The 14,624-nt window shown below is 41.0% G+C and overlaps 3 protein-coding genes across 4 annotated transcripts; all 3 read right to left on the reverse strand.

Moving 5' to 3' along the window:
- Nucleotides 1-4,698: 4,698 nt before the first annotated feature.
- Nucleotides 4,699-5,211, reverse strand: RB195_009493 (uncharacterized protein; the record flags this gene model as incomplete). Its single annotated transcript, XM_064190060.1, has 1 exon — nucleotides 4,699-5,211. One exon carries the CDS (start codon nucleotides 5,209-5,211, stop codon nucleotides 4,699-4,701), a length of 513 nt encoding a protein of 170 aa, XP_064047643.1.
- A 449-nt stretch (nucleotides 5,212-5,660) lies between these two features.
- RB195_009494 (uncharacterized protein) lies at nucleotides 5,661-13,706 on the reverse strand (the record flags this gene model as incomplete). Of its 2 annotated transcripts, XM_064190062.1 has the most annotated exons (9): nucleotides 5,661-5,994; nucleotides 6,052-6,197; nucleotides 10,686-10,811; nucleotides 10,868-10,986; nucleotides 11,063-11,199; nucleotides 11,270-11,423; nucleotides 13,169-13,313; nucleotides 13,375-13,537; nucleotides 13,615-13,637. In XM_064190062.1, 9 exons carry the CDS (start codon nucleotides 13,635-13,637, stop codon nucleotides 5,661-5,663), a joined length of 1,347 nt encoding a protein of 448 aa, XP_064047644.1. The 2 variants fall into 2 exon arrangements, with proteins under 2 accessions (XP_064047644.1, XP_064047646.1); XM_064190061.1 differs by lacking the exons at nucleotides 5,661-5,994; nucleotides 6,052-6,197 and having other exon boundaries at nucleotides 10,665-10,811; nucleotides 13,615-13,706.
- On the reverse strand, nucleotides 9,914-10,201 carry RB195_009495 (uncharacterized protein; the record flags this gene model as incomplete). The annotated part of the gene is made up of 1 exon (XM_064190063.1): nucleotides 9,914-10,201. One exon carries the CDS (start codon nucleotides 10,199-10,201, stop codon nucleotides 9,914-9,916), a length of 288 nt encoding a protein of 95 aa, XP_064047645.1.
- Nucleotides 13,707-14,624: the final 918 nt, after the last annotated feature.

The following is a 14,624-nucleotide window of genomic DNA, read 5'->3' on the forward strand; positions in this document are numbered from 1 at the left end:
AAATCATCTAATTCAACTTTTCAGGTTAGCCGACTTTACTGGCTGATGTGACCACCACTGAATGGGACTAGAATGCTGAAGGACGTGGAACTGGATCAAAATGTTCATAGTGGTGCTCAGGCCTCGAAATAGTAGACGATGTGGAAGTCAGATGAGTGGGAAGGGGGGTATTTCACGACAGTTGCTAACTGGCGCTCAGGCGTCGAAATACAGAAGAACAGTGAGCTGAGAAGTGCATAATATAGTAAATTTCTTTGAAAAATGCATCACATCATGTAATAAATTTAAAAAAATGGTTAAAACAAGCATGCAATGTCAGAAAAAAAAATTCGCTTGAATGTTTGTTTTGGCTGTTTGTTATTGTTGTTTTTGTTTGTTGGCTTCACACTTATTTCAGTCATTTACTCCAATTCAAAGATGGATCCTTATCTTTAGCGGTTACATTCTAATCCCTTTTTGAGCCCATGACACTAAGGAAAGAAGAGAAAAGAAGGAAAGAACCATACGGTAATTTTCATGGTATTCAACATTAAAGGTGATTTAATGATAATGAAAACATGAACTCGACTTCACATAATTTTTTTCGTCTAGAAATGAGAAATATGCACCTCATCATTGTGGAAAAAGTTCAACTTTTGTGCTAGCGTCGAAATTTCTCGATAAAAGAAAATATGTTGTTAGCAAATATGTTGATTTTGTGACAGAATGGCTTAGAAGGTGTTACGTATCTCCCTGGATTTTCGAATTTACTTAATGAGAATAGAGCGAGCACACAACGAGAAGGGAAAAGTGTGACGTCAATGGGACGTCTAAATTGATGAGTTAATGAATGAGTAAATGTGGTTAGAGAGTGACTGAAAAAAAATCTATTCATCTTATTCAGTGATAGAAATGGACTGACGAACGAAAAAACGAAACCCAACCAGCCGAATCCTCACATCTTCTACGGGGCTAACTCAACATCCTTGAGATATGTGGCTACTGATGTGTAGTTCCCTCGAAAATTCTACAAACGGATAGCAGTGACGCGAAATTTCAACAAACAACTTCTTTAGTATTTCTTTGTTCCACTGTAAGCTTATCGATGATGTAATTACAGTTGCCGTTAGTAGCTTTTTGGGTTTAAAATTTTGGCGTAAACTACATCTCTGACGACACCGAAGAGTCTCCATTGAAACTTCGAGGAGAAAAATACCATGCCTTCAATGTTGTGCCTATACCCGAAATCGAAAGAACCATATCGAAGGACATCTCAGAAATGTAACCATTTTTTCCTAACATTGGAGATCTTCTTATGAACTGAGGCTCTAATAAAATGATTTTTATGTGGATAACTTAATCCCACCAGTGATCTTGGTATCAACTTATTCCATGTCCCTTTTTGAAAAACATATTTTCCCATTCGTCTTCGAGAAGAGAAAATTGAACAGTGGACAACGGGAAATGTACAAAACAAGGCCAAAAACGATCTGAGAAAACGCAACACATCATGAGAAAACAAAAAAGCACCCATCGCCTGAAACAGTGACAATCTCAAAAAGAAAATTCTTGCTCAAAATAAGTGATGAAATTGTTCGAAAGGCGGAAGGAACAGAATTGAACAACTTTTCGAACATTGCAGTGCGTCAATATCGGCAAAAAGTACATTCTCCACGATTCAAATGTTGAAAGAATGTCCCGGCATGAAGTACTAATGAAGCTTATGATGAGGACAGCGGATAGCTTCGGGTTCAATCGTGAGTCCTCTTTAAATGAGGAGCTCTGAGAGGATAATTTTGTTCATGCCATTCTACAATACTTTAGGTGCCACATTTACGCTTTGAATATTTTTTGTCACGTTAAATAACAAGTTGACATCATTCTCTTTAGAATTTTATTAATACAAAAATAATACTGTTTGTTGGTTGAAAATGTGGTTGGTTACACCCTTTATCATCGTTGCATTTACCATAAAAAGATTTTTCTTTTCTAATAAGTTCAAAAAAAAAAGAAAAAAGAAACACGTGTAGCTTGCAAATCTGTTGCCGGGTGGCTTCTCCGGATCTTCTCATATCATAACCTCGTTCTTCAAGTTTTTTCTTTGTAAGGTTAGATCTTCCTTAATTTATTCATTCATTAGTTGTGCTTACAAATAAACTTCTTGACTTCTTCTAACTACTGCAAGCGATAACGAATAACTTTTAAAAAAGAATGAAGAGTAAGGATAACTTCAAAAATAATGTAATTGTAATTGTATTGTCGTAGTATAGTATATGCTAACCACGCATAATTTTCACAACAAATGAACTTCGAAAAATGTTTGATGTGTTTACTTTTACCAACCTCAACAACTACAGATGATAAAAATGTGAGATGATATTCGCGGCACTAAGAAAGAAAAAAAAGAAGTTGATCAAGAAGGATTCCCCCTATATGGTGTTTATGGATGTACATGTCCATGTTACTACTCTTGCCGAAAAAAAGCAATAACAGAGCACGTTATAATAGTGTAAAAGGAAACTATGAAATGAAACACTCAAAAGCAACCATAGCCTCCTGCAAATCGTCACAGGCATTCAGCAGAAAGATCTGCTGTATCCAAGAAGATCAGACATCCAAGAATCGGCGGTTGGAGATGGTGGCAATTAGGCATAGCGCTGTGCTTGCGGCGCAGTGCACATAATGAAGGAGCAGTTCTCAGGGGAACGAGCCCGAATGAGCTAGAACACAGCGTGCTAAGAAAAGATTCGTTACAATTTGCTGAATGGATGCGATTTTCGTCTCTTCTCTCAGGGTTGATCTCCCTTTGGATTTTTTTCTTGCCACAGGAGATGAGAAAGAAGGTATGCAAAGCATCGAAAGTGGTAGAAGGCAACATAATGACACAACATAACAACACAACATTCTTCGCTGGATGATTTATGATGAGTTGAGGCATGGAAACGAGTAATATGAGAATGACGGTACATGATTGCTGGAAATCAAACCTAAACAATAATTTTTCCACAAAAAGCAGCTTTTTTTAAATGAAACATCAATTGCGGAAAAGTCAGTTTCTCAGGCCCTCCCACCGCAACATGTTCAGCCTGCTCGGGTATCTTTGAACTTGCTGCTTCACTATCCGTGTTCTTCGTCGCGCACGTGGTCTCAACTAGATCAAATCCATTTCATGATTATTCAGTGTTATCGCGACTTTAGCAGGTTTCATTCCACTTATGAACTGGGTTCACTTTAACTGGGCTCTGTCAAAATTTTATCTCTGCTGGAATCAAGAATATGTCTGTGTTGAAAGTGTGTTCATTATGTGAAGAAAAAAAAGGATAGAGAACAAAAAGAAAATTAACCGATTGCGTTGTTGCACCTTAAAAGAAAGATAGGGAAATGAACTCAAGCGCCCATAGTTGACTCACATCGTTGCAAGCGCTCAGCAAAATTACTGGTTGTATCAGACATCCAATTTCCCATTCTGTTCCACAAAGGTCATTTTGTCGTAGTATGACAGGTATGCCAACTGTCCAGAACCTTGGAAAAGCACCAAAAATCCAGATCTCTCTCCCCGTTTTTCTTCCTCTACGTAACTGGTTTGACACAGCATCTGCTCTTAATATCTAGATATCCACCAAAGCAGAACCTCATAACTCTTCTCCATTTCTTCAACTCTAAAAAATAGAGCAGTAGAGTTCTTTGAAAATACTGCGATTGCTGTAGAAGCACTTTCGAATAACTATCTTGAAGGGGTGTGCCATCTAATGGGCAGAAAATACGAAAACCATATGTGTAGCATATATTCATTCATTTGATCCAGCCCGGGAGAATTATAAATTCTCTATTTTCGGAAATAGTTAGCACAGCTTGTAAACGAACCATTGCCAAGCTTCTCCACCATCTTGGGAAAGCATGAGATGGTTTTCTGTTCCGTGTAGATTGGCGACGACCTTGGTGAAAGCTGAGTTCGACATGGCAATGCCACCTACTAAGGGAGGAAGTCCACTTTCACTTAAGCGCACACCTTTCGTCCGTACCCTGCGCACCAAGTTGTTCATGAAAACTATCTCGGGAGTTTGCTCTTACATCGCGATAACTGAATCCACAGACACTCACCTATTATACATGACCTTCTCGGAGCTGCAGAGCGCATTGAATTCCTCGTGATTGCATAGCAAGAGACCAAGAGCAGAAATAACAACAGTTGAATGAAGGACCACTAGTCATTTAAGGAGGAGACATGGCTTTTGTTGTGCTCCCAACTAGCGAACATCTCTTTGATTGTTAATAAAATATATCAACTTGTCTAGAAATGTTTTGCCTCCTTCCCCTGCGCCTAAAAACCACAAATACAGTCAGCGACTGCTCGAAGATCATAAGAGGAGGAGGTTCCAAGGAAAGGGAGTCGTAAGGGAGTGTGCGGTGGCCAGTTGTGAATTGAGAATAGCATGATACTTACTTACTGAGATTGCCCGTCTTCACTGGACGTACGGGCCCCAGCAACTCTTCCACTCGTTTCGTTCCCTCTCCAAGATCCAAGATATCTAAGATGATCTCAAGTTTCGTAAGTGACGTTGATGAGGTCCTTGAGCCGTATCCAGCTTAGCTCTCAGACATGACCAGCCCATCTATGTTTTGCTTTCGATATATATTCCGTTAGATTGCGAAGACGGGACATTTCTCTTAAGTCGGAGCTGCGAAGACCGAATAGGTGTTGTGTACGCCGGCTAAACTTCAGAAGACATCTCTCAAGGGCTCTGTGGGTAGTAAGTAGCTTCCTAGACGTGGCAGCAGTGTCTGCTCACGTCTCCGCTGCGTAACAGAGGCTGGATGAACTGTCGAGTCGAACAGATAGGCACGAAGATCTTGGTCTGTCAGATGGTCCGTAGGTTCCCTGACGGCTGCGAATGCTGCCCATACTGCTCTCATTCTTCTATTCAGTTCTTCCTTCAAGTCGTTTTCCATGTTCATAGAACGTCCGAGGTATACGTATGACGAAGTTTCCACGATTTGGGAGCCTTCAAGTTGTACTCCTCCGTCCTCGCAGTAGGCGTTCTTCATGAACTGTGTCTTCTTTCTGTTTATTCGTAGTCCTATTCTCTTCCCTGCTTCGTTCAATTCGTTGAGCATCGTTTCTGCTTCATTGGTACTGCTCGAAAAGAGAACGATGTCGTCCGCTAAGCCAAGATTCGAGGGAAATCTTCCATGAACACGTATGCCCCTTTCTTCCCACGAAAGTGATTTCATTACTCATTGCAATGCAGACGTCGACACTTCGGCGACATAGTATCGCCTTGTCTACCCCCCTTCCAATGGGTACGGTGAAGGAGCGGTGGAAAAGCTGTATCTTCGTGGTGCATCGATTGGCTAATGTCCTCACATACGAAGTGTCCACACCTTGATCGACCTGACAGTATTGTATTCGTTTTTACGCTGTCGATGGCTTTCTCATAGTCGACGAAGGTTAGAAAAAGGGCAGGCGGTATTCCCGCCCAACCTCTATAACTCTCGAAACGGTCTGGATGTGGTCCACGCAGCTGAACCCCTGAAGGAATTCAACTTGTTCTTGAGGCTGGGCTTCATCCAACGTTCTAGATATGAGCGTGAGGATGATCTTGGTAAATACTAAATATATAACACGCAAGCATAGCGGACGGTAGTTCCGAAGGTTCTCTCAGTGAATGCTCTCGGTTTTCTTATGAATAAGAACAGTTTGCGACTTCTTGCACTGGTTTGGGATCCTTTCTTTCTGTGCTAGGTTTCATGCTCTTGATAGCGACTCGTACTCCTGAAGGGAGAATCCGTGGTGGAGCTTCGCCAGTGGGGATGATTGGGCTTGACACAGGAGTTGATGAACGGAAAAGGTTCGAGTAGAACCTCTCCGTAATGATTTCCATCTCACGACGAGAAGACGTGCGAGTCCCGTCTTCGCTCAGCAAGGTTGCTAGCAGAATATTATATTTGCGGAGATCCCTGCGGCACTTCTTTAGACTCGTTCTTCTTTGTGCTGCTTCAAGAATCTTCTTCTGCCTGTATTTCAAAAGATTTTCTTGCAACGCTTTTCTGCAGCTAGTGTTTGCTGCTAACCGCTCAATGTGCAATGCATTCGGATCAAGCCTCAAAGCCCTTCCTCTTTCCAACAATTCCTTGGTGGTCTTCAAAATTCGATCCAACTTTGTCGTGCGCGGCTTCGAGGCACGCTCAGCACGGGCTCGTAATCCTCTGAGCAGCACCTAGTAGTCTACGCATAATAGCATGATAACCAGTACAAAATAAAGGGTAAAGGATAAAGTGTATGGCGTTAATTTGTCCGCTTGGGGTGCGCCCCCACTTTCACTCCAATTCCTAATCGTTGGAGGTTTACGAACGTGTAACTGGCCTATACAGTGACTTGCATTGGCTAGCCGATGTGTCTAGTCAGTATCTTTATCCTCCCAGACAAATCTGGTACCAATTCATCGATTCCGGAGGGATGAAGGGTGCACCAGGGCGGATTTGAACCTCCGATCGACCGTGCAGGAAGCGGAACCTCTAACCGCTACACCACACAAAATAATATACAAAATATTACAATAATATTAAGAATAGTAATATTAAATGATTACATGAATCCCGAAACATTGTAATTAGTTTCGGGGGTAGGACAGTAAAATGGAATCATCAACATTTCGTTTTGCCAATGCCCAATGTAGTGACAATGCAATAATGAGACCACCCAGGTTCGACACCTCACTAAGGCGAATTTTTGCAAAAGAGATGGAAACTTGAAACAACTTCAAAAAATGAACAATTTAATTGTACGAAGTATACAGCAATTTAAAAGAAGAAAGTTTGCCCTAGACACATCCATATCGAAAAATGGCTTTTTTTTAAAATAAATTCGGAAGAACGGCGAGGGCCTGGAGATAAAATGATGCAGCATCTGGTAGAGAAAATCCTCGGCTACAACATACTGGAAGATGACTTGCTTTGCATTAATTCACTCCGAGTTATTTAATTCTATTCAAAATCACAAACTTTTCGGCGCGTGAGAGGAAATTCGGATCTTTTCCATTTCAAAAAAGGTAGGGCTTTTAAAAAAATCATCCACATATTCAAAAGGAGAGTCCAAGATAACCCCAATGTGTAGAATTTCTCCTTTCGGGAGCGTCTGGTTTTCTCAAAATTTAGGTGGAACAAATCCAAACAAAGTCAGAAAAATTTCGTCCCATCAAAATTTCAAAAAAACTGGAAGGTGAAAAATCAGCAATGTGACTGTTTTCAGGACAAACCTTCTTCTCTCAAAAACTATCTGAACTTTTTCTTTTGCTTCCCTATGACGAAGTTATTCGCGATCTCCCAGACCTATTAACGTGCACAGAATCTGAGCTTTTTTGGTAATTAAATTTTGTTAAATTTACTTTCTTACTGTTTACTACGTAAAATTTAATTCTCCGTTTTTTGGAAGTCATTTCAAGTTTCTGTCTCTTTTGCAAAAGCTTAACTCAGCCGAGAGTCGAACCTAGGAGGCCACATTCTCATATTGCAGCCACAAAATGTAGAATTTTTTCGCTTTTTTCGTTAGTCTCTCTGCTATTCAACCTATGCACCTGATTATCCTATTTTTTGATCGTATTATGTGCTTTAATCAAAATTTAGAGATAATTAATAGATTTTACAGCAGAAATGGAATAGGATAAAAATGAAAGTATTTCAATACCAATATTTCAACAGCATTTCAACAAATTTGCGTCTTCTGGTAAATGGTATTTCTTCGCTTCTGTCAGCAACCGATTTTCACATTTGCCATTTCTTCCTCGGCTAGTTTTTGACTTTTCGGAACACATGAAATTCCTAATGTATTGAATTAGCAGCAATCGAGAACTGCCGCAAGAACGTTGGAGGAGAGGAAGAAGAAAGGTGGGGGAGGGGTCGGTATTCAAAAGTGCCCCATGACCACGCTTGACCCTGGTTGGACGTACTTTATGAGAATCTGGAAGAAGTTATCCTAATCAAGTTCTTTTACAAGTCGTTTGTCGGAGAAATTAACACCTAACTACTATGAAGAGCTACAAATGAGGGATACAGATATGGAAGATTTAGATTGGAGATCTGTGCGAAAGCCGTCGAGCTAATATTCGCCACTCGCCTCTTTCATGAGGAATTTTCCTTAAATGAGGAAAGATCAGTCGGTGAACATAAAATCTTTCAACGGCATAAGTCAAGGATCGACTACATGCTCATCAACCGGAGGTGGCGTCGACTTGGTGTCTCAGAAGTGCCATGTTTTTGCAGAGGTTTACTGCATCCTGGAGCGGAAACACGAATCATCCTTGAGATGGAAGCGAACATCTGTTTTTGGTAGTGAAGGAGGAAAAATTTCACATGTGACTAGGTTCGCTCTGCCGAGGTGGATAACGCATCAGAAAAGACCCAGGCAAGGACTTCCTCCTCCAAGGATTACGAGTCTCTGTAGTGGTTTCGAAGCTGCTCGAAGAATCAGAATGAACCGAATCTCGAAAATAAAGTTGCTTTAAAAAAGAAGACTCAGAATCGTGATCCACGTTGGTGACAGACAACAACTGTAGAAAGGCTTTGAAAGACAATTTTTTGAAAAGTTTGGAAATGTCCATAATTTTTAGAAAAGCAAAAAGTTCTGGAAACAGAGCATTTCTTAAGAAATGTCATTGCAAGAGAATTTCGAAGATATAATGTTTTGCTGACAGCTCTGTCCAGTGAAGGCGAAATTCTCACCTCCCCTTGGGATTCGTGAGATTTAAACGATTACAAAGCGTTTTTTACTCTATCTTTCCCCATTTGTCAACTTCTGTGTCGACCCCGAGCATCCCAGCTAGCAAAGTACAGCCAGATTTTTTTTTCGGAAGTACGAGTTGCGTGCGGTTAAGGGCATAGAACCCAGCAGAACCCTCTCGCCTGACCTTATTTCAAACAGACCATCTTTGAGCTGTGACCACATTCTTCGGGTAACCCCAGATGGGGTTTGATCCTAGAAAAGAAAGTATCCCAGGCTAACAGAAAACTTTGGGAACTGTTTTTATCCATAAGAAAGGTAACGAGAAGATCCTTCGAAGTACCGTCCGATGTCATACCAAGTGTTTGGCACAAAGCTTTCACGGTGATCATCCTCATGCAGATATCAAGGGCACTGGATGAAGCCCATTCTCAACATTAAGCTGGATTTTGCCACAATCTCGGAGCGATGGAGTACATCCAGACCTTTAAGGGATATCGAAGCTCTGTCGAAATCTCCGCATGATGCACTCAATAGTTCGTTAGTACTAGTGAAGTACAACCACAAATCTTCTACGGATGTCCGAGTTGCGGATAATTGAGCGAAGCCTAGCAGATCTTTCCCCTCTGACATTATGTAAACAGACTTTCTTTGAGCTGTGGCCACCCTCTTGGGTCAAAGAAGTTAATTATTGCCAACAGAACGCTTGGAAAATGTCTTGTAAGAAGAAAAAAACGCAACTATCTCTATCTATCTCTGACTTACGGAAAATGTTCTGAATTCGCGATTCTGCTATATATGTATATATAAAGTGATATTTTCATATCTCTGTATTATCTAAATTCCAGAAAAGCTGGAAAGAAAGAAGAAAATAACGGCGTGAATGCTTTGTGTGACGAACCCTCTTCCTTAAAAAGCTATCAGAAGTATTTTTCAGTCTGCTCTTAGCACGAAGTAATTTACGTTCTTCCAAGCCTAACAATGTGCACAGAATCTGAGCTCTTTGACCAACAAATCCTATAAAATCCACCTTTAAACTGCTGGAAGCGGTGTTATATTAAAATCTTTGCCTTTCAGTACTTTCAAGCCGGGTTTCGAACATGCCCTGTCTCATCATTACAACGCTTAAACAAAATGTTTACTCTTTCGATTTTTTCTACGTTCCTCTATAATTCGACTACGCATCTCATTCTGATCTTTGTTGCCGTATCATGTGTTTCAATCAATATTTGAAGATATTTCATGGACTTTAAAATGTGGAACATATTTAACACCAATATTTGAACAATATTTCAGCAAATTTGCTACTTCTGCTATTCGAAGTTCCGTTTTCAGAGCACAGAAAATTTCCAGTGCTTTGAAGTGGCGATAACAGAATTGTCGCAGCAATGTTGGATGAAGAAGGGGGTTCGGAGGAGGGATGAAGGGACTGGGTAGAGGGCCATGTTCGAGAGGTGGTGGAGGCTGTCCTTCTCCATCACCGTGCTCAACCCTGCTCATAGCCATTTAACGACCGCTCTCAACTTCGTTGCTGTCTATTCGTAGGAATAAGTTACAACACGTTTGGAGCTGTGAGCAATGTTTAACGTTTTTTTTGCTATAATCATGAATATATTACGTACAGTTTATACCAAAGTAATACATACAGTCTCATCGTGATATCCTCATCTGTGATTGACAATGAACGAACGTAGCATATCCAACTCCTACAGTGTTGTTTATTCAATGTTGACTAACAGGGGATCGTTTCCAAACCTTCTAGGTTTACGAGCTAAAGAAAACAAATTAATATACTGAAAAAATTATAACCCAAGCATTAAATCACGTTGAATTCGGCAGTCCTCGTATCTCCCTACGGAGTCGTAGAACGTCTTCCAGAGTTTGAAATCTTCCACACAAGCGGCTCCTCCACCTCGTTTAAATTGTGATTCCTTACGCAAAAGTATGTTTTGAAGGAGTGACTATTGAGTCATCGAAAGGAATGATTCACTTGTCGATTCACATCTCCTATACAGACAACTGGAGCGGTCTCGTTCGTCGATACACCCCATTTAGAGTGGTCCTTGGTGCTTGCAAATGACTTTCCCGGTAACTTCACCAAATTAATATTGTACACCTTAATCAAGAAACTCTAGATAGCAAGAAATATTTAATTTTAAGGCCGAAACTAACGTTTGGTCGCACTCCAATCCTGTTGCATTTCGTTCTAATTTTGGTTCCTTTCCCATTTCTCCACGTCTCTACCGCCATCGGAGTTTTCAGATCTGGCGCGATGAGGTCGTACCAAAGATCTACCATGACATGCTTCACCGGATGTCAAATTAACTCCATTTTTGAACCTATAGAGATCTGAAGGAGAAGACTCACCGGCTTCAAATTTTGCATGTTTAGAGAATTCTATTACATTCTTTCCACCGAGCGTTCGTATTCTACGAGTCATGCTGAAAACGGTAGCGGAAGAAGGGAGCGATCTCTTATTGATAACGTCCAGGAGAGATGGTGCTCTAGAGACGGAAGATATTAGTGGTGTTGATTTTTTTCTCATAAAAAAAAAACATCTTCTTGACAACTAACATTATTTGATGGAACTGTGGCAAGTTATGTAAAAATGGTGTAACTTGAGCATATCGCATATATTCGGCGACTTCTTCCAGATTATTGGTGCTTAGGGAGAGACAAAGAAAGGACTGAGCGAATATTTTCGCACTGCTTGGAAACTCGTATCTATCTGGAATGGTTAAGATGGAAGATAATGTTAACTCAGAACATCTAACTTTTGTGTCGTTTAAAAATTAGTGGAAATGATGTTCATATACTGCTTGCATACAAAAGTAGATTTGAATTGTACTTTGAAAATGCAGTGGTTGTGCTCCAAAGAAAATTGATAACAGTGAACAACCAAAAGCTGTGACAGAAACAAATTCAGCTTTTTAGTTTCACGCCAATTTTATCAGCAAAATTCATATGGAAACGTATCGCATGTGTGCTTTGATGGCATGATGAGCGGTGATGAAAAAAGAGAGCAAAATTATTCCCGCATCAACCTGTTACGTGGGCGCAAATGTCTGCAGCATTTTTTTGAAAACTGAGATTTAAAATTGAGAATTTGAAAATTAACATTTATTTTCTTTTATTAAACGAAACACCTCCGTACTCAACGGAACGATGTTCTTTACGCTCTGTCCCTTTAACGCACAAATCAGCCAGCTTTCTTTTTTTGTTTATTACTGTTCATGTCTGCAGAATTCGTGTCCGGAAGCTTGCAGTGTAGATGTCTCCATAAACTAAAGAAGTGAGATCAAGCGAACATGACACATGCGGAATAATATTGCAGCGCAGGTAGGTGATTGACCGTTCCGTCGACAAGCGCCATAATTTTCATGAATCGCAGGGAAGCATTTCTATGTAACCCTATGGCCTTCCGCGTTCCTCGACCCTTCGACACACCCTATCCCTTTCCGGACCCTTTCTGGATCTTGTTAAAGGCAGCATACCACGAATCTGGGTGGTACGGATTTCAGGTGGAGTATCCGTATACGGAGTCGTACATTATGGAGATGAGGATGCTAAGTCTCATCTCTCCCTGAATCACTGCAAGCAGCCGGCCCCTGAATGCTGTTTTGTACGATGCCTTCTATTGCAGCGCGCCATCCTTGTAGCGACCCTTACTGCCTATCGGGGCAGTGCGAATTGATTTCCGACGAATCGCAGAGCGAAGGCGACGCAAGGGGTGGAGCGTTGCAGTGGATTGGCGTCGTACAAAACAGCATTCTGGAGGCGGCTGTTTGCAGTGATGCAGGGAGAGATGAGCGGAACTACCCCCGTCTCCATCTCAATCCACGACCCCCTCTACGGATACTCCACCTGAAATCCGTTCTACCTCAGATTCGTGGGATGCTGCCTTTAAAAGTATGAATAATTTATGAGTTTGACGCTTATCGAGTCGTCACTTCAAGGTTTCTCCCAAAGTTCCTCAGATTCTTGTCACGGTCTTCTCTAAGTAGCTCTTCTGGATAATGATGGCCGAATTCTTGAATTCCCCATCTTTAGGTTTCCTCTTCATCTAGTAGTCTTTCTTGAAATTGGTGAATCATTTCCACACCGACCCTGTACCAACGGTGTCCTTCCGATACGGTTCGCCTATCGTCCTTTTCGTCCATTCTGAGGCACACAAAAAAAAGTAGCTTCCAAGGTAGAAAAGGAGCAGCAAAGCGAAGCAGCTTTATAAACTATGAAATAGTTTCTAGTTAAACGCAGATCTCCAATCTACGCAGTCCTACTTTCTTTTTTCAGTTCTTTTCTTCGCGAGCAGATACCTACCAGGACACGCTTATGATGTGACATAGCTTATGACAGGGGAGTCTTCTGTGCAATTCGACGTGGTTTGATCTCCATTTTATGATTCATCGATTTCCACTTTTTTCGCCTGGGCTCACGAGGAAATGACGCATGAGAATTTTCAAGCGATCTTACTAATGCTTGGAAAGTTTGGAACACTGTGTATCATCCAGAATCCAACGTCGTGATCAAAAACGGCTACGCCCTTGCTGTGACCATTTTTATTATTCGCTGGCTTCAAAGGACTGTCGTCGTTGTAAGCGATAGTGAAGGTGTTTTCCTAAAGCAGATGAACTAGCTCTTGAATGTTCTTTTTTCAAAAACGCATTTACTCATCTCACTTTATTGGCAAGATAGAGTTGATTAATAGTGGCTCCAATTGCAGAAAGGGTGCTATTTATTGGCGTGGAGCTCCATTTCCAACCAGTTTGCGTTGGATCAAAATAAACAAAATTTCTGCCCTTCATTGGATCTCCACTTGCTGGTCCCTTGATTGCAGTGAACCTATAGGAGATAAGGAGTGAGAGACACCAGCAATTACGAGCATAAATATTACTCATACAGTATTAAAGGTGACGTACCAATCCACATCTTTTCCTTCCATGTTCTTGCAGCTCAGTTTCGTTTCGGAGCATGTTGCGAGTATAGAAAGCAGTAAGTAAATTTTCAGCATTCTCGAGTTTTTTTTTTATTTTCTTTTCAAAAAGAAAATCTGAAGAATTTCTTTTTAATTCCATTTACAGCAAGAAAATAGTTAAGTAGCGAAGAATCCATAGAGAGAGATTGTGGAGATACTTTCAGGAATCTTATTCAAATGCTCACACGCAATCATCTGTCGTCTATATGACCGTATCTGTACCATACCGTAGTACAAAATATGTCCTAGAACAAGTGAAGTGATTGCATGAGTTTCAACAGCGATTGCGCTGTTCATCTGAATTTCCTTCACGGAGTGCTGTGATGAATACATGGGCGAGGCCACTAGACTACTATATGTTCTAGTTAAAGAGCACTTGGACGGCAAAAGAAAAGCATGTGACTCCAGTGGTTGTATGGTGTGGAATTAATTCATGATGAGGAAGATTTCAATGTTAAGAATATCCATGCAAATCTAGTATTGCGGCGCGTAACGCACTCGAAGCCTTTTGGGTCCATTCCAAGAGTCCAACGATAAACCGCGAGGGGGAATACGTCTGCATTACGCGGGTTGATCGCGCTGGTCACCTCACCATGTGTATCTAGCAGCGGGAGGAAAGTCTTCCGGTACTAAGGTACAATCTACACCTTCACTTCCAGTAGGTAGATCCAACAGTAGACTTAGGATTTTCCTTGTTGGGTGGGTGGAGTGTTTGTCGTTTCACAAACTATGAAAAAGGAGGGCTCAACAAAAAGCTAGTCAGGAATAAAGGATTATAACAACCTCGTGACCGGCTCATTTGAAGACACAAAAACTAGAGTAGGAAAATAGTGCTCAAGTGAAAATAAGTAAAATGGTGCAATTCTCTCAGTTCTGAGATTCTGCCAAGTTCTCCTTGCTCAACTCAATAGCAAATACCTGTTGTAGATCATTCTGTGTTTATTTAAATCGTTA

The sequence above is a fragment of the Necator americanus genome, chromosome III (genome assembly GCF_031761385.1).
Source record: "Necator americanus strain Aroian chromosome III, whole genome shotgun sequence".
Classification (NCBI taxonomy): Eukaryota; Metazoa; Nematoda; class Chromadorea; order Rhabditida; family Ancylostomatidae; genus Necator; species Necator americanus.